The 25,040-nt window shown below is 52.8% G+C and overlaps 1 protein-coding gene across 3 annotated transcripts; it reads left to right on the plus strand.

The window, feature by feature from the left end:
- Nucleotides 1–24,795, plus strand: ADA (adenosine deaminase). Of its 3 annotated transcripts, none has more exons than XM_033095166.1 (12): nucleotides 1–164; nucleotides 8,837–8,898; nucleotides 14,471–14,593; nucleotides 18,093–18,236; nucleotides 19,169–19,284; nucleotides 20,523–20,650; nucleotides 21,335–21,406; nucleotides 21,496–21,597; nucleotides 21,867–21,931; nucleotides 23,232–23,358; nucleotides 23,956–24,058; nucleotides 24,507–24,795. In XM_033095166.1, exons 1-12 carry the CDS (start codon nucleotides 132–134, stop codon nucleotides 24,521–24,523), a joined length of 1,092 nt encoding a protein of 363 aa, XP_032951057.1. In that variant the 5' UTR covers nucleotides 1–131; the 3' UTR covers nucleotides 24,524–24,795. The 3 variants fall into 3 exon arrangements, with proteins under 3 accessions (XP_032951057.1, XP_032951058.1, XP_032951060.1); XM_033095167.1 differs by having other exon boundaries at nucleotides 24,510–24,795; XM_033095169.1 differs by lacking the exon at nucleotides 1–164 and adding an exon at nucleotides 8,426–8,669.
- Nucleotides 24,796–25,040: the final 245 nt, after the last annotated feature.

Below are 25,040 nucleotides of genomic sequence, written 5' to 3' on the forward strand. Positions count from 1 at the left end.
CCTGGCCCCGCTAAGAAAAGCGTGGCGGGCCGCGCTTACTTTGGGCCGGGGAGAAACGAATCCGCCACCCACCTAGCTGAGATCACCGACCTTGAGTGGCGAGAGCAGCGCCGGGGCGCACGCTTATCACCATGACCCAGACGCCCGCCTTCGACAAACCCAAAGTGAGCGCGAGCGGGGACTCGGGGTTCGGGTTCCTGCTTCTTGTCTAGCTGGAGGGCTTAGGGGCATCCTCACCAAGAGAGCGAGCTGGACCTCCGCAGGCGCTTCCTTCCCTCAACTCAGGACCCCCTTTGCCTCTAGGCTGTTTAATGAGAGAGAGTGATATAGCGACGGTACTAAATCCAGAGGCGCCTCTGGCTGGCTTCCAAGTTCTCCTTGCTGACTTGGCCTCTCTGGGTCTCAGTTTCACCATCCGCCAAATGGGTAGCTTAGCACTGGGTGCGCTGAGCAGCTGTGTGAACATAGGTAGGGGACTTGACCTCTCTGAACCACGGCTTTAAAATGGGGTCCGGTGGCTACAACCATAGGTATCTAGTTTCGCGCAGTGGGTACTGAGCATTCCCGTGAATGAGAACTTTATACTCTAACACTGTGATGGTTTTGTCAATACCAAGGAGGCCAGGTCTGTGGATGTGCCCGTGGGAGGAACTATGAGCCATGCCGGAGAGGGGATGTGGGGAGCAGGTCTGCCTCCCTCTCCACCCTAGGGGCAGAGGGTTGGGGTGGGCCTTAGGCGTTGGGCCCGGGGAAGGTTCGCTCTGGGCCAAGCTGCAGCACTGGCCCCAAGGAATAACTCTCTTGTCCCTCCTTCCATTCGCTGTGGTGTCTTGGGAATGGTGGGATCAGGGAGAGTCCAGGCCCACTTGGGCGGTTTCAGAGCGCTGAGATTCCATCCAGGGCGGAGAGCAACCCAGAGGTCTGCCCAGCGGAGTGAATCAGCTAGTAGGATTTGAGACCACTGAGGGTGTCAAGGGAAGGAGTGAGTTTCAGTCCGCGTCTACCGGTCCATCTGAGAAACAGGTGTGAGTGATGATGGCCAGTGTCACAAAAGTGATGGTGAGAATTGTGTGTGTGTGTGTGTATGTGTGTGTGAGTGGGGAGGAGAGGAGAGGAAGGAAAGGAGGACTCGCAGGAGGTAAAGCCTCGTTCCCCCCACTGCTGATGCCCCCACACAGGGCAAATGCTCATCTGCTTCCTGCTAGGTGTTTCCAATGCTGGGGCAACATTCCTCTCCCCCACCCCCATACCTCCTTCACACCTTGTCTTGATGCCCATGCCCCATCATTAGTGGTTATTTCTTTTAAAGGCTTTTAAAAAAATTTTTTTTTGGATTCCCTCTGCTCATGGGCCGGGGAACCACCTTACTCTGATCTGAATCCCAAGGCAACAGACAAAGCCCCTTGATATAGAGGGAAATGGGACTTATGAAGATAAATAATAGGTAACACTTTTATAGAACTTGCTATAAGCCCCAATTTGTTCCTTGAAACACTTTCATAACAGTCTCATGGAGGAGGGACTATTACTATTATCTCCCATTTTTGGCTTTGCCCAATCCTCTGATTCAAGGTGGCAGATCATTTCCCCCTCTTTGGGCCTCAGTTTCCACACCTGGGAAATGGGCTTCACTGCCTATGAGGATGTCCAGAGGTTAACAGCTGATGCTTGAGGGTGAAAGTAGAGTGTCACCCACTATGTACAGGAGGTGTGATAAATGTTATATTCGCGTGAGGAGGTAACATGCCTGAGCTGGCAGAGGAAGCCAGAAGGAGAGTCTCAGTCACTGTGACCGGAGCCAGCTCTCTGCCTTCCTATGGCAAATAGTAACTACTAGTATTAATAGCTGATGCTTATTGAGTTGGGTTATTGCTTTGTTCCAGGCACCATTCTGCACATGTTATCTGCATTAATGCAGTGACTCTATGAGGTAGCTGGTGTTATCCTGCTTTATAAATGAAGAAACAGAGGAACGGAGATTAACTAGGCTAGGAAGACCACACAGCTAGGAAGTAGGGGTTCCTGTGCCCCTGCCTAGACGTCCTGAACTGCTTCTGCAGAAGCTTTTGGGGGCAGAAGTGCCAGTACCCCAGGTGCAGGCGTCTGTGACTTCTCATCCCTACCTCCAGGGGAGGCCGAGGACCTGGCCAGCTTTAAGAAGGCAGAACAGGGCAGTGCTTTCCAAACTTAATGTGTATTCAAATCACCTGACTTATCTTAATTTTCAGACAGAATCAGGAGGTCTAGCGTGGGGGCTGAGAGGCTACACTTCTGATAAACTCCCCAGTAATGCTAATGGTGCTGATCCGTGGACCACACTTTGAGTAGCAAGGCCTTAGGCAGCTGCCTCCCTGGTTTGATTACATCGTTCCAATAGATGCTTCCTGGGCACCTGTTGGGCACAGGAGAGGGTACAAAGGGAGGTGGAGGTGTGGCCCTTATTAGTCTATTTCCAGAGGAGGCAAGGCTGGAGAATGCATGGCACTCTGGAGTCCCTTGTCAGTGGGCAATGCTGGTCACACGCCTGTTATTGTATTAATAATAATAACAGTGGTTGTCATTTGAGTGTTTGTGGGTATCTGGTACCTTCTGTGATTTAGCTCACAGAATCCTCTGGACAACTTGACAAGACAGATGTTTTCATCCCTATTGATGGATGAGGACACTGAGGCCTGGAGAGGTGAAGTCACTTGCCCAGGGCTACTCAGAATCGGAGCGCCTGGAAGCTGTAGGCTGGCGAATGAGCTGGCCCAGGTTGGAACAGTTTCTAAACTGCCCCTTTTCTGATGCAAAGGAGAATTGGACCTAAATCTCCGATCTACTTTTTTCTTTCTCATATTCGAATGTTTGCTCCAAGTCAGGCACTGTTCTAATTGCTTTGTATGTATTAACTTATTCAATGCTCCTTACTGCCCGCCTAGGTAGGTCCTATTATTCTCTTCATTTACATATGAGGACACTGAGGCTCAGAGAGGGGAAGACACTTGTCAAAGTCACACAGCCAGAAAGCAGTAGGGCCAGACTGGAACCCACATCTACTTGAAACTGACACGAATGCTGTTACCTGCTTTGCTAACTTGCCATCCCCACTTTGTGGGGGAAAAGTTTGCATCAGGGCAGCCTTGGACCTCAGATCGACTGGGGTGGGACCCCTACCTTGCTACTTAGCAGTTACAGAAGCTCAGATGGGCAGCTTCCTGAACCCCAGCTTCTTTCTCTATAAAATGGATTGAGAATACCGAGGCTCTTGGGAGAAATTGATGTGCTGATTGGTGCTATGAAGTGCTGGGCTGATAAGCAGGAGGCCCTGAGGTCTGCATTTCCTCTCCGGGGACGGCTGTGGGGCTGCCGTGGACTCTCCTCTCCGGGAAGCCTCTCTTGACATGGCCTGCTGGGTCTCTCTCTCTCTCTCTCTCTCTCTCTCTCTCTCTCTCTCTCTCTCTCTCTCCTCTCTCTTTCTCCCCCTCCCTCTCTCTCGCCTTCCTACCTCAAAGCCCATCGTCAGCACTGCTTTGGGCTTTCAGTGCTTTTTCAGTTACCAGAGCCACCTGTTAAAATGAAAATGCCCCTGGGAAGAGCCGGCCTTATACCGTTACAACTCCTGTGGCATGTGGGAGGGAGGAGATCAGTGATTGGATTTCTTGGAAGCTTTCTGTTTGACAAGAGGAAGTGAGGACCAGAGAGGGGAAGTGTCTGGTCACACAGCAAGGCAGGGGAAGCCTGCTAGCCTCCGGATTCCATATCTGGCCTCAGATGGGCTGGGTCTTGGTGGGCAGGGGCAATGTAAGCTGGGAGAAACTTGTCCATCTGCCCAGTTGTCCTAGGGGGTGTCCCCTGCAGCAGGGAAGGGTAGGACTGTGGCCTGGCTTTGAACGGAGGAGAAGAGTAGGCCAAAGTGAGGTCCGAATCCGTATTTACCCAGAGGGCTGTGGGCAGGCTCACCTCACCCTATAGGGTTCTGAGGCCTCAGAGCAGCAAGGTAGGGAGGAAACAACCTCTGGGGCCGTTGTGACCGCAGAGGGAGACCAGTGAGGAGTTTAAACTTGGGCACTAGCTGGGGCCGGGCAGCCTGGGTCTGAATGCCAATTCCCCCACTTAGCATTTGTGGGAGCGTGAGTGAGTTGCTTCTCTGTGCCGCGGTTTGCTTATCTGTAAAATGGTAATCATACTTGTATCCACTCTACATAAAACACAAAGTACACGCCTGGCTGGGGGTGGGCCCTGCCAATGGTGCTATAGGTCATCCTCCTCATCATGCTTATTAATTATTCTGTTCAGATTTTACCAGCACTGACTCAGCACTGACATGCAGGATGAAGGGAGTGTATTGCAGTGGTTATAACTTCCAGCTTTAGAGTCGAACACCTTCCTGACTGTGGCACTCATTCATCTGTGACCTAAGGAAAGGTCCTTAATCTCTCTGAGCCTCAGTCTTCTCATCTGCAAAATGGAGATAACTGTGCTGAGTTTCAAGGCTGTTCCCCCATGGGCTGTCCCCCTGGCTGAAGGACATACCTTCTGTGAAACCTCTGGGGAAGCTCACAGCGGCAACAGAGAGCTCAGTCAGATCCCAAGTCCGCAGGAGGCGCTAAGGGACTGCTCTGCCTCTTCTCCTCTGCCTCAGAGCGGCTGGAGCCCAGATGGGGCTGAGCCCAGAGGACTTCCTGGAGGAGGTGTGGCTGAAACAACTTGTCAGTCCCAGGGCTGGTCTGTCTCCTGACCTCACCCCAAAAGTCAGCTGAGAGATCATGGTGGCACTCATCCCCAACATTGCCAAGCTCATTGCCAAGGGCAAGGCTAGGAAAGGAGGAGATGTCTGCTCATCTGGGATCTGATAGCAGTACACAGGTTCTGGGGGCTGGTCAGGCAACACTGGTTCCTCTGCCCTATGTGGGTTCTGCGCCAGGCCCCAGGGGATAGGTCAGCTCTTTCCTTGAGGCAGGGAGAGGACACAGCACAACTGACCTAGGACAGAGAGAGAAGAAAACGATCACTTGGTCATTCAACACCCACCGAGAACTTTTTTTTGCTATGCCAGGCATTGTACTAGGTACTGAGGGTACAGCATGATTACACAAAGTCCCTGTTTTCAGAGAACTAATAGTGGGGAAGATAGACATAGTACATGAATTTAAGTCAGAATGTGCTGGAAACAGAGTGATGTATTGTGGAACCTGGGGCGCCCTGGGGAGAAGTAGCCTGATTGGGGTAGGCCTAGGAGGAGGACAGCCCCACCTGTCCTTCAGCAGTTGTGAGCAGGGAGTCAGATGTGGGAGTATCTGGCCCAGGAATCCAAGACCTGCGTCCTCGTCCTGCCTCTGCCACCTTGTGTGACTTTGGGCGAGTGAATGTACCTCCGTGGACTTCACCTGTTTGGCTGGAATCTCCTAAAAGCAAGGACTCCGTGCATTTTCCCATGTCCCATGGTGCCCTTGCTGGTGGCTTAGTAAATATCTGTTGGTAACTGGGGATGCTTTGTGTTCCGAATCTGGGAGGATTTCCTGCCTTTGTGAGTGTGAGTCAGCCTCCTGGAGAGCAAGTGCCGGGGATCGGGCATGAGATTCCCCTCCAGAGAGGTCAGGAGGCCTGGCCCAACTGCCAGGGATGTGGTGTGGCCCATGGGTAGGACTTGGGCTTAGAGTGGGAGAGACTTGTCTTCCAACCTAGCTCTGCCACTATCAGTCCGTGTAATCCTGAGCCGGTCAGTGAATTTATTATTTATTACTAATTAATTTTATTAACCTCGCTGAGTTTATCTTGGCAAGTCCATTTCCCCATCTGTAACATGGGGCTAAGATGTACCTTGAGTAGGAGTTAAGGTTAAATGAGATGAAGTGTGCAATAATAGTAGGCGGCTGATGTTATTGTTCCTGTATTATTCACATCTGAGGCGAGGCCTGCAGAGAAAGTCCATCTAGTAGGAGCTCAAGACTCAGACATGGGTTCAAATCCTGACTACCACTCACTGCCTTTGTGTCCTTAAATATTTCCTTGAGCCTCAGTTTCTCCATCTGTAAAATGGGAGTGAAGTGCCTACCTTACTGGTTGTTAGGATGAAATAAGATAATGCATGTCGATGGTTTAGCCCATAGTAGATAGAAACCACTGCTGTTCCTTTTCCCCGAATGGGGCCAGGAGAGCAGGGTCCCTACCACTGTCTGAGCTTGTATGCCATTTTCATCTGGGGCAGGCTGACAGCCTTCTCCATGGATAGTTGCCGTTTTCCAGAAAGATCAGGAGGAGGGTTGGGCTGCCCATGGAGGTAGCTCCTGCGTCTGCTCCTCCCTGAAATGTGTCTAGGTAGCCCTGGTAGCCCTGGAGGAGGGGGTAGGTCCAGAGGTAGCCCTCAGGAAGCCCTGAGGCGGGTGGCGGGGCAGGCTCTGCTTTCGTGCTCCACAGGGGCGTTCTTGCCTCCTGCCTGTGTGTTAGATCTCCCTTCCGTGCACGGCTGCCCAGGTAGCTCATGCTTCCTGAGCACCTACTGTGTGTGATGGTGTAAGAGTTCTCACGGTTACTGCTCGCTCCCATCTGGCCCTGTGGCAGCGCTCGCTGTCGTTTCTGTTCTGGCTGCCTCCAACCTGCTCTCCACACAGCAGCAGAAGAACCTTTTCAAAAGTGAGTGCCTTGTTGAAAGCTGTTCAATGTGAGATCTCCCAGCCTCCCACCTCCTGACGTTTTCTCTGGCCTCACCTCTCACTGCCAACCTCACTCTTGCCAATTCCCTGACTGGTCCCTGGTTCAGACATTTAGCACATGCTGTTCCCTCGGCCTGGCACGCTCTTTCGGCTTTCCTCCTCACCCTGGCCTTTGCCTACTTGGTACTTTGTCCTTCAGATCTTTGCTCAAGCTCTGCTTTCTCCAGGGAGCCATTGTTGGCCCATTAGCTGGTAAGGGTCTTCCTTTTGTGACCTCTTTCCTAAGACTGTGTACTTCCCAAGGTGTCGTCATGGCTTTGATTGTATATTTATCCACGTGACACTTCATGTCTGTCTCCCTTGCTGGACTGTGAGCGTCACAGGCACACGCCTCTGTCCCTTTAGCTTGCCTCTCCATCCCTGGCACCCAGCAGGGCCTCAACTCTTAGTTGATGCTTATTTAGTGTCTGCTCCTAAGCACACTGCATGCATTAACGCCGTGAAGCCTAGGAAGACGGCTTGTTATCATCCCTGTTGGGCAGATGGGGACACGGAGGCACGGAAAGTGAAGTACCTTTCCCCAGGGAGCATGTAGAGGAGCTGGGATTCCAGCTCGAACTACAAGACAACCCTGCCTCTCTAGCTGGATCCTTACCACAGCCATGGGGAGAGGTAAGGATAAGAAAAGAAGCTCAGAGAGGTGTGGTCCCCTGTCGAAGGTCACACAGCTGGTTGGCAGGAGCCTGGACTTGAAGCATCAGTGTTCCCAATGCTGAATATTTTTTGAGAGCCCAGTAAATGTTTGGCTGAGTGGGCATTGAACTCACTTTGTCAGGGACTCCAACAGCTCAGCCGACTTGGAGCCTGGGTGTGAGTGCAGCTTGGTCCTTTGCTGGCTGGATGACTTCTGGAGAGATCTGATGACTTGAATGATGATCTGATGACTCTGATGACTTCAATGCTGATAAGGGGGCCTTGGCTGCTCTGGCCCTGCTGGCCTCCCTGGGACCTGGGCTGGGTTTCCTCTGCAGGAGATAGCCCATAGGGTGTTCCATGAGGCCCTTGGCTCCCGCCCCAGCCATTTTTCTTGTTAAGATCCCCAAGTTCCAGAAAAGGCCCCACCCTGGTCAGATGTCAGTTGAGAGTTTTCTGTATCTCCCTCTGGCGCAAGAAAATTTCCTCCATGACCGGGGACAGGCGGATGGTGAAGGCGCTTTCCCACGGTCTCCCTATGTCTGCTGTGCTTCTCATCACCTTGTGGAAAACATCCTGGCTTGAGAGGCAGGGGCTGTGTTCCGTGGGCCACACAGGTCCACCTACACTGTCTTTGTGAATCCTTACAATTGTTCTTGGAGGTAGTAATGACCCACTGTTTTACAGTCGAGAAAACAGGCTCAGAGAGATTGAATGTGTTGTCTGAGTCACACAGCCGGAGAAAGGGCAGAGCTGGGGGTCCAGCCTGACCAGCTGTCTCCCAAGCCCCTATCTTCTTGGCTTTGTGTATCGGGTGCTGTTTGTGGGGCGGAGCATGTAGAAGAAGACGGTCACCCCAATGGCCGAGTATCTAGCTTTCTTTCTAGAGTACTGGAAAGATCTTGTGTTGCCTAAGATCAGCTCCTGATAAGCTCTGCTTGAGTAACACCTGGCTTTTGAAAATGGAGCCTGACTTTTGAAATATGTTGTGTGATTCACTAGTCCAGGAGGTCTGTGGTCAAACCGTTTTTGTTAAAGTTGGGTTTTGTTTGGTGATTCAGCTGATGGCAGGTTCCCCGGAGGGTGGCTGGGGCTCAGTAGCTCCTACGGGACCATGGCTGGCCTTGTCCCAGCTTTAGGAGCACCAGCTTCAGAATTGGGCTCAGGTTAGAATTCTGGTTCTGCCACTTACCATCTGTAGTTAAGACCAAAGACATTGGGTTGGGTTCCTGCTTCCATCATGGACTTGCTGTGTGTCCTTGGACAAGTTATTTAAACTCTCTGAACCTCTGTATCCTCAACTGTGAAAGAGCTAGAGAAGCAGTTAAGCCCACCCCACAGGTGAGGATTGAACATGGTAGTGTGTGTAACTTAGTGGTGTGTGTGGTTAAATGTCCAGTAAGTGGTGACTAATGGTTATCACAGTTAATATTAATACTCACTCTCTGGAAGGTTCTTCAGACATTCATGGATGTGTGCGTGCTCTCTCTTCCCTTTGCCCCTTGCAGGTAGAATTGCATGTCCACCTAGATGGAGCCATCAAGCCCGAAACCATCTTATACTATGGCAGGTAAGTTCACAGGTGTGGGCCTTGCTCCCCAGGATTTGGGCAGGGTCCACAGTTTGACCCAGAGGCCTCCAGAGAATTCTAGGGTTGCTGCTCCATCCTGTATCCCTGTGGAATCAGCCAGAAGGAGAGATCTGTGGGGACATGGAGGTCTCAGCTCTGAGCTGGAGACCCACAGCCCGTGTGTTTGCCTTCTGGGCCTTTGACTCTTGTCTTCTTGCTAACAGGTGAGCCGGGAGAAGCTTGTGTCACATGACTCACAGACACACATGGACATACACACATACACATGAGTGGAACCAGTCCCTGTCTTTTGGCGAGAGCCTGTGGCAGGTGACCCACCGGTGATCCCAGTACCATGTGCGGAGCATCTTCTCAGGCTGGGCTGGGCCCTCTCTCTGAGTGAGAGAATTTAATCCATCCACACTTGGAGGGGAGGGTATTGCTATCCCCATTTCACTGAGGAGAGAATAGGCTCAGAGACGTGAAAGCCGTTGCCCAAGGCACAACAAGTAAACAGTAGAGCCAAGAGTTGGTGGGGCCGTCTGACCCTCCAAGCTTCTCCTGCGTCACTGTGGTACTAACCGGCTGGGTGGTATGGAGAAATGGCTCCCCTCTGTGGGCCCAAGTCTCTGCATCTTCCGAGTGAGAACATACTTCCTGCCTCAGCTCTCGTGGGTGTGGTGGGCCAATGGGTCTCCAGTGGCCCCCAGTGAGGCAGGTCCGCCCCTCCCTCCCCACACCTCAAGGGCTCATGGCGGCCCCTCTGTTGGGTCTAGCACTTATGAGCAGGGACTTTGAAGGCCAGTGGATCCAGATTCAAATCCAGACACACTGTTTCCTTGCTACGACCTGGGCCTCTGCAGGTTGAGGGTAACAATAGGGACTTCCTCCAGAGCTGATCTGGAAGATGGGGGCCCCTCCAGCCACCCCACCGAGTCTTCATAGTTCTCCCAGCATTCGTTTTGTTTGGAGCTGTAAGGACTCTGCCTCTCCCTCATTGAGACGTTCAGCTCTGGACCCAGGTTTAAACACATTGCTCCGTAAACCAGAGTCCCCTCAGTTATCCAGATGTGCCATCCACGGAGAACTGGTGCTTCTTGGAGTTTGCCCCCGACTCTCAGAAGCATGTCTTCCAACTCCCGGAGAGAGTCCTGGTGAAACAACACTGTCTTCCATCTTGTCGCATTCCAGCGATCTTGCTCTAGGAAATGGCTATTGATTTTATTTCTCTGTTTGCATTGACTGCACGCCAATCACTGTTTTAAGTGCCACACCTGGGTTAGCTGACTGAAGTTCCCAACTGGTGAAGTAGGTGTTATCACTGTCCCATTATGGACGAGGAAACTGAGTCATGACAGGTGAAGTGGCTTGTCCAGTAAGCACAGGTGTGACCAAGTCCATGACCCTGGCCCCAGCCTCGAGGGCTTTAGGCGAAATACTACAGGGAGAATGCTTAGTTCAGGCTGAGCATAGGGAGTGCTCTAGGAACTGCACTTAAGGGGACAGTGTCATTAATCATAATTGATGGCTCTGGCTAAGTAGGGTAAAACTGCTTGGCTTATCTCTGCCTGTCCTTTGCCCATGTCAAGCACCAGGCATTGTCCCAAGGCCTCGATGAGGTCCTTGGGGGGATTATCAGGTGCCAAGATAGGATCTAATCGGGGTGCTCGTTAAGGGGTCATAGAGTGCTCGTTAGTGCAGCAAGGGGACAGGAGTGCCAGGGTGGGGTAGAGGGAAGGGAGCCCCAGGGGTGGGTGGCTGATCGGATTTTTCCATTTCCCACATCACCTGGCGTCTCGGGAACATTCTTCGTCCTAGAGGGGGGTGTGGGTACCAGCTGGAGTTTGAGCTACAGGTCAGACAGGGGAAGCAGGGAGTTGGTCAGTCTTGGATATGGACAGCCCTGGAGGACTCCCTGGTGGGAGTGGACCAGGGCTGAGGGGAGCGTGTGGCTTGGACCCCAAATCTAGTGGCCTCTTTTTTGCCTCTGTGACTTGAACCTCTTATTGATTGTTTTCTCCTGTGTTGTCTTCCTTCAGTTCCTGTGATTCTACCCTCTCCAGGGGCTTCTCCTGACTCTTTCTCAATCGCCTTCAAGACCCTGGCAGCTCTTTCTGAATCTGGCTGTTCTCTTTTCCCTGTCACCACCATGCACTGAGCTACCACCACCAGTCTCTCACTTGGACGATGGCAATGGCCTCCTGACTGGTTTCCAGGTGTACACTCTGGCCTCCCCCTACCATCCCTACAGTACTGTAGTCAGAACAGTGTCTTAAAACATGGTCTGATCAGCTCGCTCCCTTCTCAAACCCTCCCCCAGTCCCTACCACCTTGCTCGGTCAAAGCCAAAGTCCGCACATGGCCCTTCAAGTTCTACAAGGCCTGTGGAAGCTTCCTGACCTCTTCTACTGCTCCTTGCTTAGTCCATACAACGTGTTTTTCAAATGCAGCAGACCTAGTAAAGACAGAGAGGGTGGGTAACTTGCCCAAGGTCACACAGCCCTTATAACAGAGCTGGATTCAAACCCAGGCTATCTGACTTGAGTCTCTCTTTTCCAGGACATATAAATAGCCTACTGTGTTCCTCTCTGTACCCTGCAAACAAAATACTGAGTTTTACTGACAAGGATGTAGAGGTCAGGTCCTCAGAGAGGACGGTTCCTGCCCGTGAGGTGGCCGATACAGGAGGGGCCTGAACTTCGAACTCCAAAGCCTGAGCTCATCCTCCTCACTGGGCTCTCTGTGGCCAGGCTTCTTATAGGTACATCGCCCACTATGGTGGGCAGAGGACGAAGGAAATGGAGTTGGGGGGAGGCCCCCATCTCTGGTTTGGGCAGCCGGCTAGATGGAGGAGCCCTACTTGGAAATGTGGAGCCCAGGGGTGAGGGAGGGGAAAGATGGCATGAGATGCCTGCTTTCCAGGGGTGGTCAGATGCACAGGTCTGTCTTGGTCGCTGCTGTCCATCCTGTCCTAGTCCCTCAGAGGGTGGTGGGTAGAGGTAGAGAGTAGAAGCTGTGGACCTCTGGATCTAGGGTTGAAATCCATGAAATGAGATCTGACAGTGGTCTGGAGGAAGCGCCCCACCAGGAAGCGGTGGAGTCAGGGGAGCGAGAGGGAGACCATCAGGAGAGTGATGCGTCCCAGGTCCTGTGGGCCCAAGGCAGATGCGGTCGCTCATCTGGGAACTAGAGCCTTAACGTCACTTCCTCTGCCTTCCTCCTACTCGCTCCCGAAAGATATCCAAAATACAGTATTTAGCAACTGGTACAAGCTCTGCAGAGGCCGTGGTTACTGGGGATGGCCTCACAAGGGCAACTTTGGGGCAGGCTGGCCAACAGTGGAAGGCTCGGTGGGCACTCGGCACCTGAGGTCCCTTCTGCACCTCCCCCCCCCCCCTGCAGGAATGGCGGTCAGTGAGGAGTCACGCTGGGCTGACTGGCAGACTGGTGGTGGGTACCAGGGCGAGCCCCGGTGATTCCCAGGGGTACTCACAGGGACTGGGGGCACCAGAATGGGAAGAGGGCATGTTTAGGGGGCTTAGGGAACAGGTATTTATGTAGGGGAACATTTTAATATTTGAATAACAAGCCATTCAAGGACTTAAACACTATTTGCTCAAACTTCTATGTCTTTGGCAATGCCCTCTCTTCTATGTTGCTTTGTGGATCACTGGATGCTTGAACCTTCTGATTTAATCATCTACTTTTCTTAACAGTTTGCTCCTATTTTTTTTTTAAGTTTATTGGGGTGACAATTGTTAGCAAAGTTACATAGATTTCAGGTGTACAATTCTGTAACACATCATCTATATATCACATTGTGTGTTCCCCACCCAGAGTCAGTTCTCTTTCTATCACCCTATGTTTGATCCCTTTTACTATTTGTTTGTTTGTTTGTTTTCTGTTCTACTTGCTGGAGCATGTTCTCAGCTTTGTTTTCCATTCCTTTTATTACCCTGTTTCCCCGAAAATAAGACCTAGCCAGACAATCAGCTCTAATGCGTCTTTTGGAGCAAAAATGAATATAAAACTCAGTCTTATTTTACTATATTATAAGACCAAGTCTTATATTAATTTTTGCTCCAAAAGATGCATTAGAGCAGATTTTCCGGCTAAGTCTTATTTTCGGGGAAACAGGGTACATCCTGGTAGTTGCTGCCATATGCTTTTAAATTTCCAAGAGCACTTTCTGACTCTCAAAATGTCCCTTTTAAGCAGGGATGTTCTTGTTTCAAAGCTGTAACATCCTCTCATCTTGAGTTTTTAAGTTTTCTTCTGTTTTCTGCAATTTTTGTTTCCTCGGAGCTCCTTTTGTCTCTTGTTTTGTCCCTTGTAGTAGAAGCATTTCTTTTTTTCTTTTTTTAATGGGGAAGGGGAACAGGACTTTATTGGGGAACAGTGTGTACTTCCAGGACTTTTTTCCAAGTCAAGTTTTTGTCCTTTCAATCTTAGTTGTGGAGGGTGCCGTTCAGCTTCAAGTTGTTGTCCTTTCAGTCTTAGTTGTGGAGGGCGCAGCTCAGCTCCAGGTCCAGTTACTGTTGCTAGTTGCAGGGGGCGCAGCCCACCATCCCTTGTGGGAGTGGAACCGGCAACTTTGTGGTTGAGAGGATGCACTCCAACCAACTGAGCCATCTGGGAGCTCAGCGGCAGCTCAGCTCAAGGTGCCGTGTTCAATCTTAGTTGCAGGGGGCGGAGCCCACCATCCCTTGTGGGAGTCGAGGAATCGAACTGGCAACCTTGTGGTTGAGAGGCCACTGGCCTATGTGGGAATCGAACCAGCAGCCTTCGGAGTTAGGAGCACGGAGCTCCAACCGCCTGAGCCACCGGGCGGGCCCCTTGAAGCATTCCTTGATGTCTGGTGTTCTTTGTCCCTTTTATCTTGAAAGTGGGAAAACCGAACCCCCTGGGGTGAACCATGAGTTGGGGCACAGCCAGGATGAGCAGAGGAGGTGGCAATGTGCAGAAAGTGGGGGGCCAGCCCAGCCTCACACCCTGCGGCCCTGGCGAGGGCTGTTCTCAGCAAGCCTTACGGAGTGGTGGCATGTCCAGCCCTGGGGTGGGGGTGGGGACTGTGGTCACGGAGGGGAGGGAGCTCTGAGGTTGGTGGCAGCTGGCCCTGCCCTCTCCCAGCACACTGGGCCAGAGGGAGGGCAGAGGAGGGAGGTCCGGTGCTTGCCTTGGCCCCTGCCCCTGCCCTGTAGTTCTTGCCCCTGAAAACCCCTGAGCTGGAGTAGGACCCAGCGGGCTGTACCTACTCCTGGGCCTGAGGCGGAAGTTGTAAGCTTGCCCTGGCACCTTCCCTGTCCCCAGGTATGTGCGTGTGCATCCAGGTGGACAAACAGACTTAGCCCTATTTGTCCCCCTTGAGATTCTCTGGCTGGTCATGGCTTTGGGGACAGGAGGTTCTGGAAAGAATCCGGTCCTGGTTCTGTATGCCCTGGACCTCAGTTTTCCCATTTGTCCAATGGGAGGAGTTGGATGGAGAGGTCGCCAGGTTTCCAGCTGTGGCCCCCTGAGGGGTCGGCTGGGTCCTGCGCAGGGGCAGTCCACCACCCTCCTGTTTTGTCCCCAGGCTGAGGGGGGTCCCCCTCCCTGCCGACACAGTTGAGAAGCTGCAGGAAATCATCGGCATGGACAAGCCGCTCAGCCTCCCGGAGTTCCTGGAGAAGTTCAACTACTACATGCCGGCCATCGCGTGAGTCCTCCACCCTCAGGGCCTGGGCCGGGACAATCCCTGTGCCTGGGAGAGGCTGCCAGCACCACGCCTACACCTCAGCCTGTGGCTGGGAGCCCCCAGCTCTGTTCTTCACCATTGTGTATACTTGAATCTCTCTGTTGCTTTGGGCCTTGGTTTTCCCTTCTGGCAAGTGGATGTGATGGACTGAAATTCCTTCAACTTCTACAGAGAAGTGACGGAATGAGGGGGTTACTTATGTCCTTGCCTGTCTCTCTCGCTGGACTGTAGGCTCTGTGAGGGCAGAGATTTGCTGACCTTGTTTGCTATATCCCTTGTGTGTAGCCAGGACAGTGTCGGCCAGTGTGGAACGAATGAGTTCCACAGCCGTGGGGAAGACCGGCTTTCCTGGCAGCAGGGCTGACCCTGCCCCCCGGGACTTTCCCCGTAAGGTTGGCAGCAGCTGCCCATCCTCATCCTCAAAGGCACAGGTACTTCCAATGAGCCTCCTGGGAGTGGCTGATTTCCCAGGGAGTTTCCCTCACACGTTCTGCTTTCTAGTAACCATTCCGCTGTCACTCTTCATGGCGGAAACTTCCGGTGAAGGCCTAGTCCACTGTTAATTTGATCAATATTCACAGTAGCCCTGGCGGGTTAATTTGCACCTTGCTTCTGGAGCCGACACTCAGAAATAACAACTGACACACTATGAGCATTTGTCTGTTCTGTTTCAAGCACTGGGCGAGGTGAGTTTTATGAGATTAAACTCATTTGTCCTCACAATTTTGATGTTGGTGTCAGAGAAGGAGACTAACCGGGGTCATACAGGAGCTAAGTGTGGGAGCCCCGACTGAAGTCAGTTCCAGCTACCTCCCCCATTCCAGAATTCCCTCTGGATTTGTCAACCTGTGCCCATTTCTCTCTCTCTCTCTCTCTCTTTTTAGGTTTATTGGACTATAATTGACATATAGGAATTGTATACATGTCAGGTCTACAACTTGATGTTTTGATACATAATGAAATGATTGCTCCAGTCAAGCTAGTTAACATATCCACCACCTGACATAGTTATCTTTTGTGTGTTTGGGGTGAAAACACTTGTGATGTAACTTTTTAGCAAATTACAAGTATACAGTAGAGAATTAACTGTAGTCACCACCCTGTATGTTAGGTCTCCAGAATTTAATCCTGCATAACTGAAACTTTGTACCCTTTTTGATCAACGTCTGCCCACCCCCTGCCCCTCTGCCTCTGGCAACTGCCCTTATACTTTCTCCTTTTATGAATTCTACATAGAAGCGAGGCCGCGCACTGTCTTTCTGTGTCTGGCTGATCTCATTTAGCATAATGTCCTCCAGGTTCATTCATGTCACAAATGGTAGGATTTCCTTCTTGAAGGCTGAATAGTGTGTGTGTGTGTGTGTGTGTGTGTGTGCGTGTGTGTGACATTTTCTTGTTCCATTCATCTATAGATGGACATTCAGGTTGTTTCCATGTCTTGGCTGTTATAACTAATACTGCACTGAACTTGCGGGGTGCAGACATCTCTTTGAGATACTGATTTCATTTCCTTTGGCTATATACCCAGAAGTGGGATTGCTGGATCACATGGTGGTTCTATTTTTAACTATTTAGAGGAATCTCCGTACTATTTTCCATAGTGGGGGCACCAATTTACATTCCCACCAACACTGCAAAAGAGCTTCATTTTCTCCACATCCTTGCCAACACTTACCTCCTGGCTTCTCTCTTTGATAGTAACTATTGTGACAAGTGTGAGGTGATACCTCCATGTAGTTATGATTTGCATGTCTCTGATCAGTGATGTTGAGCACCTTTTCATCTATTTGTTGGCCATTTGTGTGTCTGGAGAGATGTCTATTCAGGTCCTTTGCATAATTTTAAATTGGATTATTTGTTGGGGTTTTTGTTCCAGTTTTGCTATTAAGTTGTAGGAGTTCTTTATGTATTTTGGATATTAGTCCCTATCAGATATATAGTTTGCAAATATTTTCTCCCAATCCGTAGGTTGTCTTTGTACTTTTTTTTTTGTTTTTAAAGATTTTATTGGGGAAGGGGAACAGGACTTTATTGGGAACAGTGTGTACTTCCAGGACTTTTTTTTCCCCAAGTCAAGTTGTCCTTTCAGTCTTAGTTGTGGAGGGCGCAGCTCAGCTCCAGGTCCAGTTGCCGTTGCTAGTTGCAGGGGGCGCAGCCCACCATCCCTTGCGGGAGTCGAACCGGCAACCTTGTGGTTGAGAGGACGCGCTCCAACAAACTGAGCCATCCGGGAGCTCAGTAGCAGCTCAGCTCAAGGTGCCGGGTTCAATTTTAATTGCAGGGGGCGCTGCCCACCATCCCTTGTGGGAGTCAAGGAATCAAACTGGCAATCTTGTGGTTGAGAGCCCACTGGCCCATGTGGGAATCGAACCAGCAGTCTTCGGCGTTAGGAGCATGGAGCTCTAACCGCCTGAGCCACCAGGCCAACCCCCTGCCTGTGCACTCTTGATAGTTTCCTTTGCTATGTAGCTTTTTAGTTTGATGTAATCCCACTTGTCTATTTTTGCTTTTGTGGCCTCTGTGTGTCCTTTTCTCTTATGTCTCTTCCCTGCTGGCCTATATCCATCACTCAACAAATATTTGAGTGTCCACTCTGTCCTAGGTTATGTCTTCGGCTGAGGGATCATAGCAGTGACAAGAGAGAGGAATCCTTGGCTCACGGAGACTGCATTCTACTAGGGGAGATGAAAATTTGTTAATAAAGAAATAATGTGACATGTAGTGTTGAGTGATAATAAGGGCCACAAGGAAAACTAAAGTCCAGAGAAAGGGATGGAGAATGACCGAGGGGCTGTTTTAAGATGATGTGGTTTGGGAAGACCTCTGTCCGGAGGTGAGGCTTGAGCCGGGATCTAAATGGAGGGAGGGAGAAAGCACAGGGCCATCTGGGGAAAGAGCATGAAGGCCCAGGAGCTGCCAACACAAAGGCCCAGATGTGGGAACAAGCTCGACTAGGCTTTGGACAGAAAGAGGCTGTGGTGGGCTCGTGGAATGAGTGAGAAGGTAGGTGCTGGGGAGGCTGGCAGGGGCCGGGTTATACAGGCCTTGGGAGCCAGGCAATGGAGTTGGGATTGCGTTCCTCGTGGTGGGAACCCATTAGGGTTCAGAGTGGAGGAGCAATATGCTTTGAAGTATGTTTGTAAAAGATTGTTCTGGCTGCTGTGAGGAAAACAGACGTGCAGGGGAAGCATGGGGACAGGGAGGCCAGCTGGAGACATAGGGTGGTTAGAGCCAGGGTGGAGGGGGCAAAAATTGGCATGTAGTTTGGAGGTAGCGCTGACAGGACTTGTTGTTTCCTAGCATCTTCTTCCAAGGATGCCCAGAGCTTAGGACCGGGGGGCAAGGGATTGGGGACCAGAGGTGGATTTGATTTGCCAAGGGTCGGGGACAGCCTCATTACCCCTGGAGCTCTTAAGGGACTTGAGGGAAGGTTGTCCCAACCCTTCTCTTCTCTTCCCAGGGGCTGCCGGGAGGCCATCAAAAGGATTGCCTATGAGTTTGTGGAAATGAAAGCCAAGGAGGGCGTGGTGTACGTGGAGGTACGCTACAGCCCACACCTGCTGGCCAACTCGAAAGTGGAGCCAATTCCCTGGAACCAGGCCGAGTACGTGATCGCCTTGGGGGCTGCGCTGAGGTGTAGCAGGTGGCCCGACCTGAGACCCGAGGAGCAGATTGTTGGGAGGCCCTGACCCAAGCCAGACTTGGGTTGGATCTTGGCCCTGCTCTGCTCTGTGGTCTCAGAAAGATGGGCTTAACTCTGTCACGAGAGATGTGCTTCCCGTGCCTCACCTGGGCTTGTTTTTACCTGGGGTGAAAGCCTTTGGCTGTCCTGTCACCCCTAGTCCTAGAGACAGGCCAGTCTGGGAATATTAACATGCTTATCCAGGGACTTCGAGGGGTCCTGCTCTAACCATGTACCTGGCGTGAGTCTGGCCCATTCCTGCCCCCTCCCTCCGCCTGGGCCCTCAGGAATCTCTAAGTGGTATCACCCAACCACCCTGTCCCCTCCTAGCCATGACTCTGACACACGTGGGCTTAGCAGTGAGCTGACCAGGTGAGTTTAGCACCTGGGGGGCAGGGCTGTGTCTGACCCCTGCCCCCCGACCCCCACCAACACGCACACACTGGGACATCGACAGTCTGGAAGTACCCAGGCAGTTCCAAGGAAGATGGAAGGGGGTGAACCAGGGCTTGGGCCTCTCCCTCAATCTTTCTTCAGAGGCAGTGTACCTGAAGAAAGGTAGGGGGGAAGGGGCTTCTCCTGGAAGATTCTTCTTCCTCCTCTTTCTCCTCTCCCTGCCTCCCTCCCTCCTTCTCCCTCCCCATCCTCTTCCTCTTCCTCCCATCCTTTTCCTCTTCCTCCCATCCTCTTCCTCTCCCTCCCATCCTCTTCCTCTCCCTCCCATCCTCTTCCTCTCCCTCCCATCCTCTTCCTCTCCCTCCCATCCTCTTCCTCTCCCTCCCCATCCCAATCCCAGGGTTATTTTTTAGACTTTCCTTTGTCTCAGGCCCATCCCTCATCTTCTCCCCACACAGAGGAGACCTCACCCCCGACGAGGTGGTGGCCCTCGTGAGCCAGGGCCTGCAGGAAGGAGAGCGAGACTTTGGGGTGAAGGTGCGCTCCATTCTGTGCTGCATGCGTCACCAGCCCAGTGAGTATGACCTCAGCCCTGCCCCGGGCTGGCCATGTGGTGCCGGCACCAACCTTCTGGCTGGTGCTGGGGCTCCCCTGTGCCCCTACCACTGGGTCTCCCTTGAGCCCGTGAGTGGGACTTTGGGGCTTCCCGAAGTTATCTGAGCCTTCCTGGGCAGACTCAGAACTTCTTGGCAACAGAGACTTTTCTCCTCAGGGAGACCAGGCCTTACCTCCAGGAGGTTCAAAACCAAAGGACCCTGACCAATAGAGAACAGTCTAAGCCAGGTTCTGATGAGCCCATGCTCCTCCCTTGAGACCCTGTGGGCCACAGGACCTGTGAATAGGTCAGCTGTCTGGGATCTGAGGGATCCCTGCACTCATCAAATCTCCAGGGCTGGAACTTTCAAGGTGCACAGCCTCCCTGTGTGACCTTGGGCAAGTCACATCACCTGTCTGGGCTTCAGATGCACATTGTCACAGGAGGTGGTGGCACTTACCTCCTTCTCCTTTCTAAGGAGTAGTGAGCACCAAAGCAGAGCATTAATGGAACCTGTAGGGCCTACCTGCAGAGTGACCTGCATGTGTTTCCTCCGGCCCTTGCGGCAGCCTGTGAGGAGGAGGATGTAGTTTATCCCACCTGACAGATGAGGAAACTGAGGCAGCGAGCGGTAAAGCTTGCTCCTCAGCTAGGAAGGCACAAAGCCTAGAATGAAGCCAGGGCCATCTGGTTCCAAAGCCTGTGATCGTTCCTTCTTTTCTAAACACGTTAGGATGACTTGATCGGTTAAGAGTCCACAGTACGGTAGCAATATGTTTAGTAATGCTGAGTTATGTTTCAGATTTAAATGTTAAACTGTGGGCCTCCATCCTCATCTGCTAAGTGGGGGCAAGCCCACCCTGAGGGCTGTCATGGGGACAAATGAGAGAACCGCCATTTGTTGTGTACTAAGCCCAGGCCCTGCTCTTGGTGATGAACAAATAGGACTGCGGCAAAGCTCACCATGAGCCTGTGCAGTGGCTGGTGGTGGCTCCTCTGAGAGGAGAGGACACTGAGGCCCGGGGGGGGGGGGCAGTTGGCTGAAGGGCAGTTGGCCGTGGCGGTCGGGATTCAAAGACAAGACACTGGACCCTCTGTCTTGCTCTGGCCTTGGGCGGGGATGGGGTAGTCGGGATGGGACAGCAAGCAGGGCTTCTGGAGGGAATCTGTCCGCTGGGGGGCGCTGCTGAGAGGCCCGGTGGGGGTCTCGCCCACAGACTGGTCCCTGGAGGTGGTGGAGCTGTGTAAGAAGTACAGGCAGCAGACCGTGGTGGCCATCGACCTGGCTGGAGACGAGACCCTGAAAGGAAGCAGCCTCTTCGAGGGACACGTGAAAGCCTATGAGGTGGGTCCGTGGGCAGGAGATGGGGCGAGGATGGCGCTGGCTAAGTCGTGGGAGGAGCCGTCTCCATCCACAGTAGGGAGGTCTCACGGACGGGGATCGGGGGCTCCAGGCATTGTGAATCTGGTTTAAAGAAGAGAGACCTCACTTGCTGTTGGGAGTCTGCGTGTGAGCCTGATTCTGCCTATGATTTGCTGTGTGACGGTGGACAAGGCTGTTTGTTCTCTGGGCCTCTGTCTTATCTGCTGGGATGACTGCGTTGGAGCAAACGTCTCAGCTTCATGAGGCTCTTCCCGTGGGGAGGGGTGAAGCATGGGGTCGAGTGGGGACTCTGGAGTCTCACTGCCTGGGTTCAGAGCTTGGCCTCTTGCCCCATTTGACATTGGTTGTGTCACTGAACTTACCTGAGCTCAGTTCCACAACCCCCACCCCTGTAAAATGGGTATTATAATAGTTGTGAATGTTGATGTATACAAACCATTTCACACAGTGCCTGCCATATAACTGTCTCATAAATGAAAGCTGTCACTTAATGATTTAAAAATACCAGACTTCCCCCTCTTGAAGCAGCCAGCCTGACCGTGAATATGGTTCAGCCTGGTGAAACTCAGACCCGAAGTGTGGTGAAGGCAGAGCTCGCTGGGGACCTCCCCGGGGCCACCCCTGACCTGGCTCTTGTCCTTGCAGGAGGCTGTGAAGAGTGACATTCACCGCACAGTCCACGCAGGGGAGGTTGGCTCTGCCGAGGTGGTGAAAGAGGTGAGGCCAGGCTGACCCGGGCTGGCTGCGGGACCCTGCTCCTTGCTTCTGCCTCCACCCACACTGGTCTCCCCTCCGCATCTCTGCAGGCTGTGGACGTACTCCAGACGGAGAGGGTGGGACATGGCTACCACACTTTGGAGGATGAGGCCCTTTACAACAGGCTGCGACAGGCGAACATGCATTTTGAGGTGCCAGGGAGAGGGAGGATGGAGAGCTGGAAAGCCAAGAGGGTCCCAGGAGTGGAAGGAGTAGGGCAAGCGGTGGCAGGTGGGGGCAGTGAGCCTTACAGCTGCCAGGTGATGGAGGAAGACTGGGGCTGACGGGCAGCAGGGAGGCCAGTGACCATGGCGAGAACGGTGCCAGAGCAGATGGCTCCACCCCGGGGCACAGGGAGGGGGGCGGGGGGAGTCACTGTGGCCTGGGGGTGTCCATGCCAGCCACACGCCTGCTCTTACAGGTCTGCCCCTGGTCCAGCTACCTCACAGGCGCCTGGAAGCAGGGCACAGAGCATGCGGTCATTCGGTGAGACCTGCTCCCCTGGGGCCCATTCAGTTGTTCACTAGGAGAGCCCAGGTGGGGAAGGAAATGCAGGGACTGGGCACCGGCCATGCTGGGTGTCTTGACACAGATCTGTCTGATCCCTTGGGAAGCAGGCGTTATTATCCTCATATGAGGAATCCAAAGCTCAGATGTGCTGTAATGAGACTGAATAGCAGAGCTGGGTGCTCTAGAGCTTATTCAGCTGCCCCAAGAGAAACTTCCACGTTCTGGATTCTGCCTCCCATGTGTCAGAGCTTATTGCCCCTATTGCATGAAGAGGGTGAACTATCACTAGATTGCCAAGAGCTCCCTGGCACTCTCTGAACCCTTCTCTCTGTCACCCCCCAGTCTACCGAGGAGGCCCTGGCTCCATCTTCAGGCTGTCCTGTGACTAAGCCCTTGGAGTGGCGTCAGGTCTCAGTAGGGCAAAGCCACCTTTCCCTGACACAGGATGGGGATGGCGAGAACGTGGGGTGACCGTGGGTAGGCCGGCACTGGTCTGCCAAGCTTAGGAGAGCTGATTTGGGCTCTGATGTGCTGATTTCAAGGGGGTCCGGAGGTCTGCTTTGGGAAAGGGGAGTGTGTGGTATGGGTGGGATGTCCAGGTGGAGGTGTTTGGAGGCACATGTGTATACAGCCGGTGGGCTGGAGAAAACGTCAAGCGTCATCTACATAGATATGGTGGTCGAAGGAGAAGTGATGGCCTCAAGAGATGGGGGGCAAGAGGGCCTAGGACAGAACCCAGAAGGGTCGTGCCACATTTAAGGGACGGGCAGAAGAGACAAGTGTGGTGGCTGAGAAATCGAGTGAAAGGCTTCCAAGAACAGTCAACAGTGTCAAATTCTGCCACCCAAGTTGAGTGTGGTAAGAGCGAGGAAAGGTCCATTGCATTTAACCAGACGGTGGTTGGAGAGCGTGCCAAGAACAGTTTCCGTGCTGTGTCTGAAGAGCAGCTCACAGTGGGGTTGAAGACGACTGGGGTAGGGTGTGGAAAACACCCAGAATGCTGGCGGTGAAAGGGGAAGCCTGGAGGAGGGCACTGCTTGTGTGGTGTCCCCCAACCCCCTCCGGCCTGGCTTTCTTCTGCCTTTGCCTGGCTCTGGACTGGTTGGGTGGTTAGGTGGCCCTGGACAGGTCACCCAAGTTCTCTGGATTTGTTTCTTCCCTTAGACGCGACCTTGCAGGTGTGCGGCTCAAAGGAGGGTGGCGGCCAGTGTGCTGTGACTGTTCACAGAAGTGTAAAAGGAGGTTCTTCTCTCTGCCCCCCCCACCTCCTATCCAGGTTCAAAAATGACAAGGCTAATTACTCACTCAGCACAGATGACCCACTCATCTTCAAGTCTACCCTGGACACGGATTACGAGATGACCAAGGACATGGGCTTCACAGAAGAGGAGTTTAAGCGACTGGTGAGTGGGTGTGGGCCGTGTCGGCCTTGACCCTGGGACTGCAAGGCCTGCAGCCCTTGGGGACGAGGGCTGAGTTTGCCTCAACGGGCGAAGCCAGACCTAGAGTCAGACGCCTTCCACAGAGTGACGTCCTGACCTCGGGCCAGGAGTTTTATCCCTGGCTGGAGTCGACAGCCCTTAAAGAATCGAATGAAAGCTCCCCAGCCTCTCCCCAGAAGGTGTGCTCAGCGATAAAATTTTGCCCTTTGCAGGCCATTTATAGATCCCAGACTGAGCCTTTGATTTTAGGGGCCACTGTACTCCCAAGTCCGTCTTGCAGAGGTATCTCTGGCCCCCGCCTCCCACCCTGTCTCTGAAAGTTTCCCCGGCTTCCTGCTCACGTTGCTGTATCGTGGAGTGCCACTTTGCTAACACGGAACCTCATGGCCTCTTCGCTGGCACTTGCTGCCGTGGGGTCTGGGACAAGTCCTCCCCCCTGGAGCTTATTGCCCCTATTACATGAAGAGGGTGAACTATCACTAGATTGCCAAGCGCTCCCTGGCACTCTCTGAACCTTTCTCTCTGGTTCCATGTCGTCTGCCATGCTGGCCCTTCCAGAACATCAATGCAGCAAAGTCCAGTTTCCTCCTGGAACATGAGAAGAGGGAGCTTCTGGATCTGCTCTATAAAGTCTATAAGATGCCACCTTTGGCCTCTGCAGGTATGTTCCGAAGCTTCTGGGCCACTAACCTGCCCTGGCTCCAGCCTGGCTTATTGTAGAACTTCTGGCAAAACGCACTCCCTTCCTGTCTGGGGTAGCACCAAGGACGTGTAACAACTCCCTGGTTCCAGGGCCCTAGCTGTTGGTTGCCTCTCACTAGATTGGCTTATTTCCTGTATAATGCTGTCTTGACGCTGGTCTGAGGGGGACACTTTCTGAAGCCCAGTCCCAAAGCGCTTGGCAACTTGGGGCATTTGCATGGCTGCCTAAAGCCAAGGGCAGGGAGTTGGGCCCAGGTCTTAGTGCTGTTCTATGTGGCCCTGGTGGAGCAGTCCCTTGCTCTAAGCCTCAGTCTCCCCATCTGTAGAAGGGGGCTTCTCTCTGGCTCTAATGTTCTGTGATGGGTACGGTGAGTTGCCTAATCTTTCTGCTTCTCTGACCTGGCCAGCAGGGCAGCATCCATGAAGATATCGTGGCCGCCTCTCTGAGTCCCCATCCTGTAGGTAGAGCCTTCGCAACTCGGGGAGGTTGAACGACACTCTTACCTTGACTCCAGGGAAGACTGTGGTTTCCATAGTCAGCTGATGCTCCTGAACGCTGTGTGTCCGCTTCTGTACAGATGTATACCTTGGTCGGCATGGCCACCCCTCCGCCGCTGGTGACTGGAACCCCTCCTCCTATGGTGACTTGTGCTAAAAAGCTAGTGCTTAATAAAGAAGGCCTTGGCTGGTGTGCAACATGTGGTGTGCTGTGCCGTGGACGCGGGTGGGATGACCCGGGTGGGGGGAGAACAGAACGAGCCTCTGAAGCTCCCAGACTCAGGCAGCCTGGCCAGTGGCAGCGCCCGAGAGCCCCGCAGTGGCTGCACATGGGTAGCCAGAGCGACCGATGCTGGGGGCTCAGAGGGACCCACTGCCCCTCTTAGAAGAAACAAGGCTTCCCTTGAAAATTTATCTGCTCCTATGATCCCTGAACGCTTAGC

Source organism: Rhinolophus ferrumequinum, chromosome 23 (genome assembly GCF_004115265.2).
Source record: "Rhinolophus ferrumequinum isolate MPI-CBG mRhiFer1 chromosome 23, mRhiFer1_v1.p, whole genome shotgun sequence".
Lineage (NCBI taxonomy): Eukaryota > Metazoa > Chordata > Mammalia > Chiroptera > Rhinolophidae > Rhinolophus > Rhinolophus ferrumequinum.

Coding starts and splice junctions, on each gene's coding strand:
- ADA (XM_033095166.1), top strand. CDS start 132: ATGACCCAGACGCCCGCCTTCGACAAACCCAAA. Junction 165..8,836: donor CCGCCTTCGACAAACCCAAA/GTGAGCGCGAGC, acceptor TGCCCCTTGCAG/GTAGAATTGCATGTCCACCT. Junction 19,285..20,522: donor CTGCATGCGTCACCAGCCCA/GTGAGTATGACC, acceptor TCTCGCCCACAG/ACTGGTCCCTGGAGGTGGTG.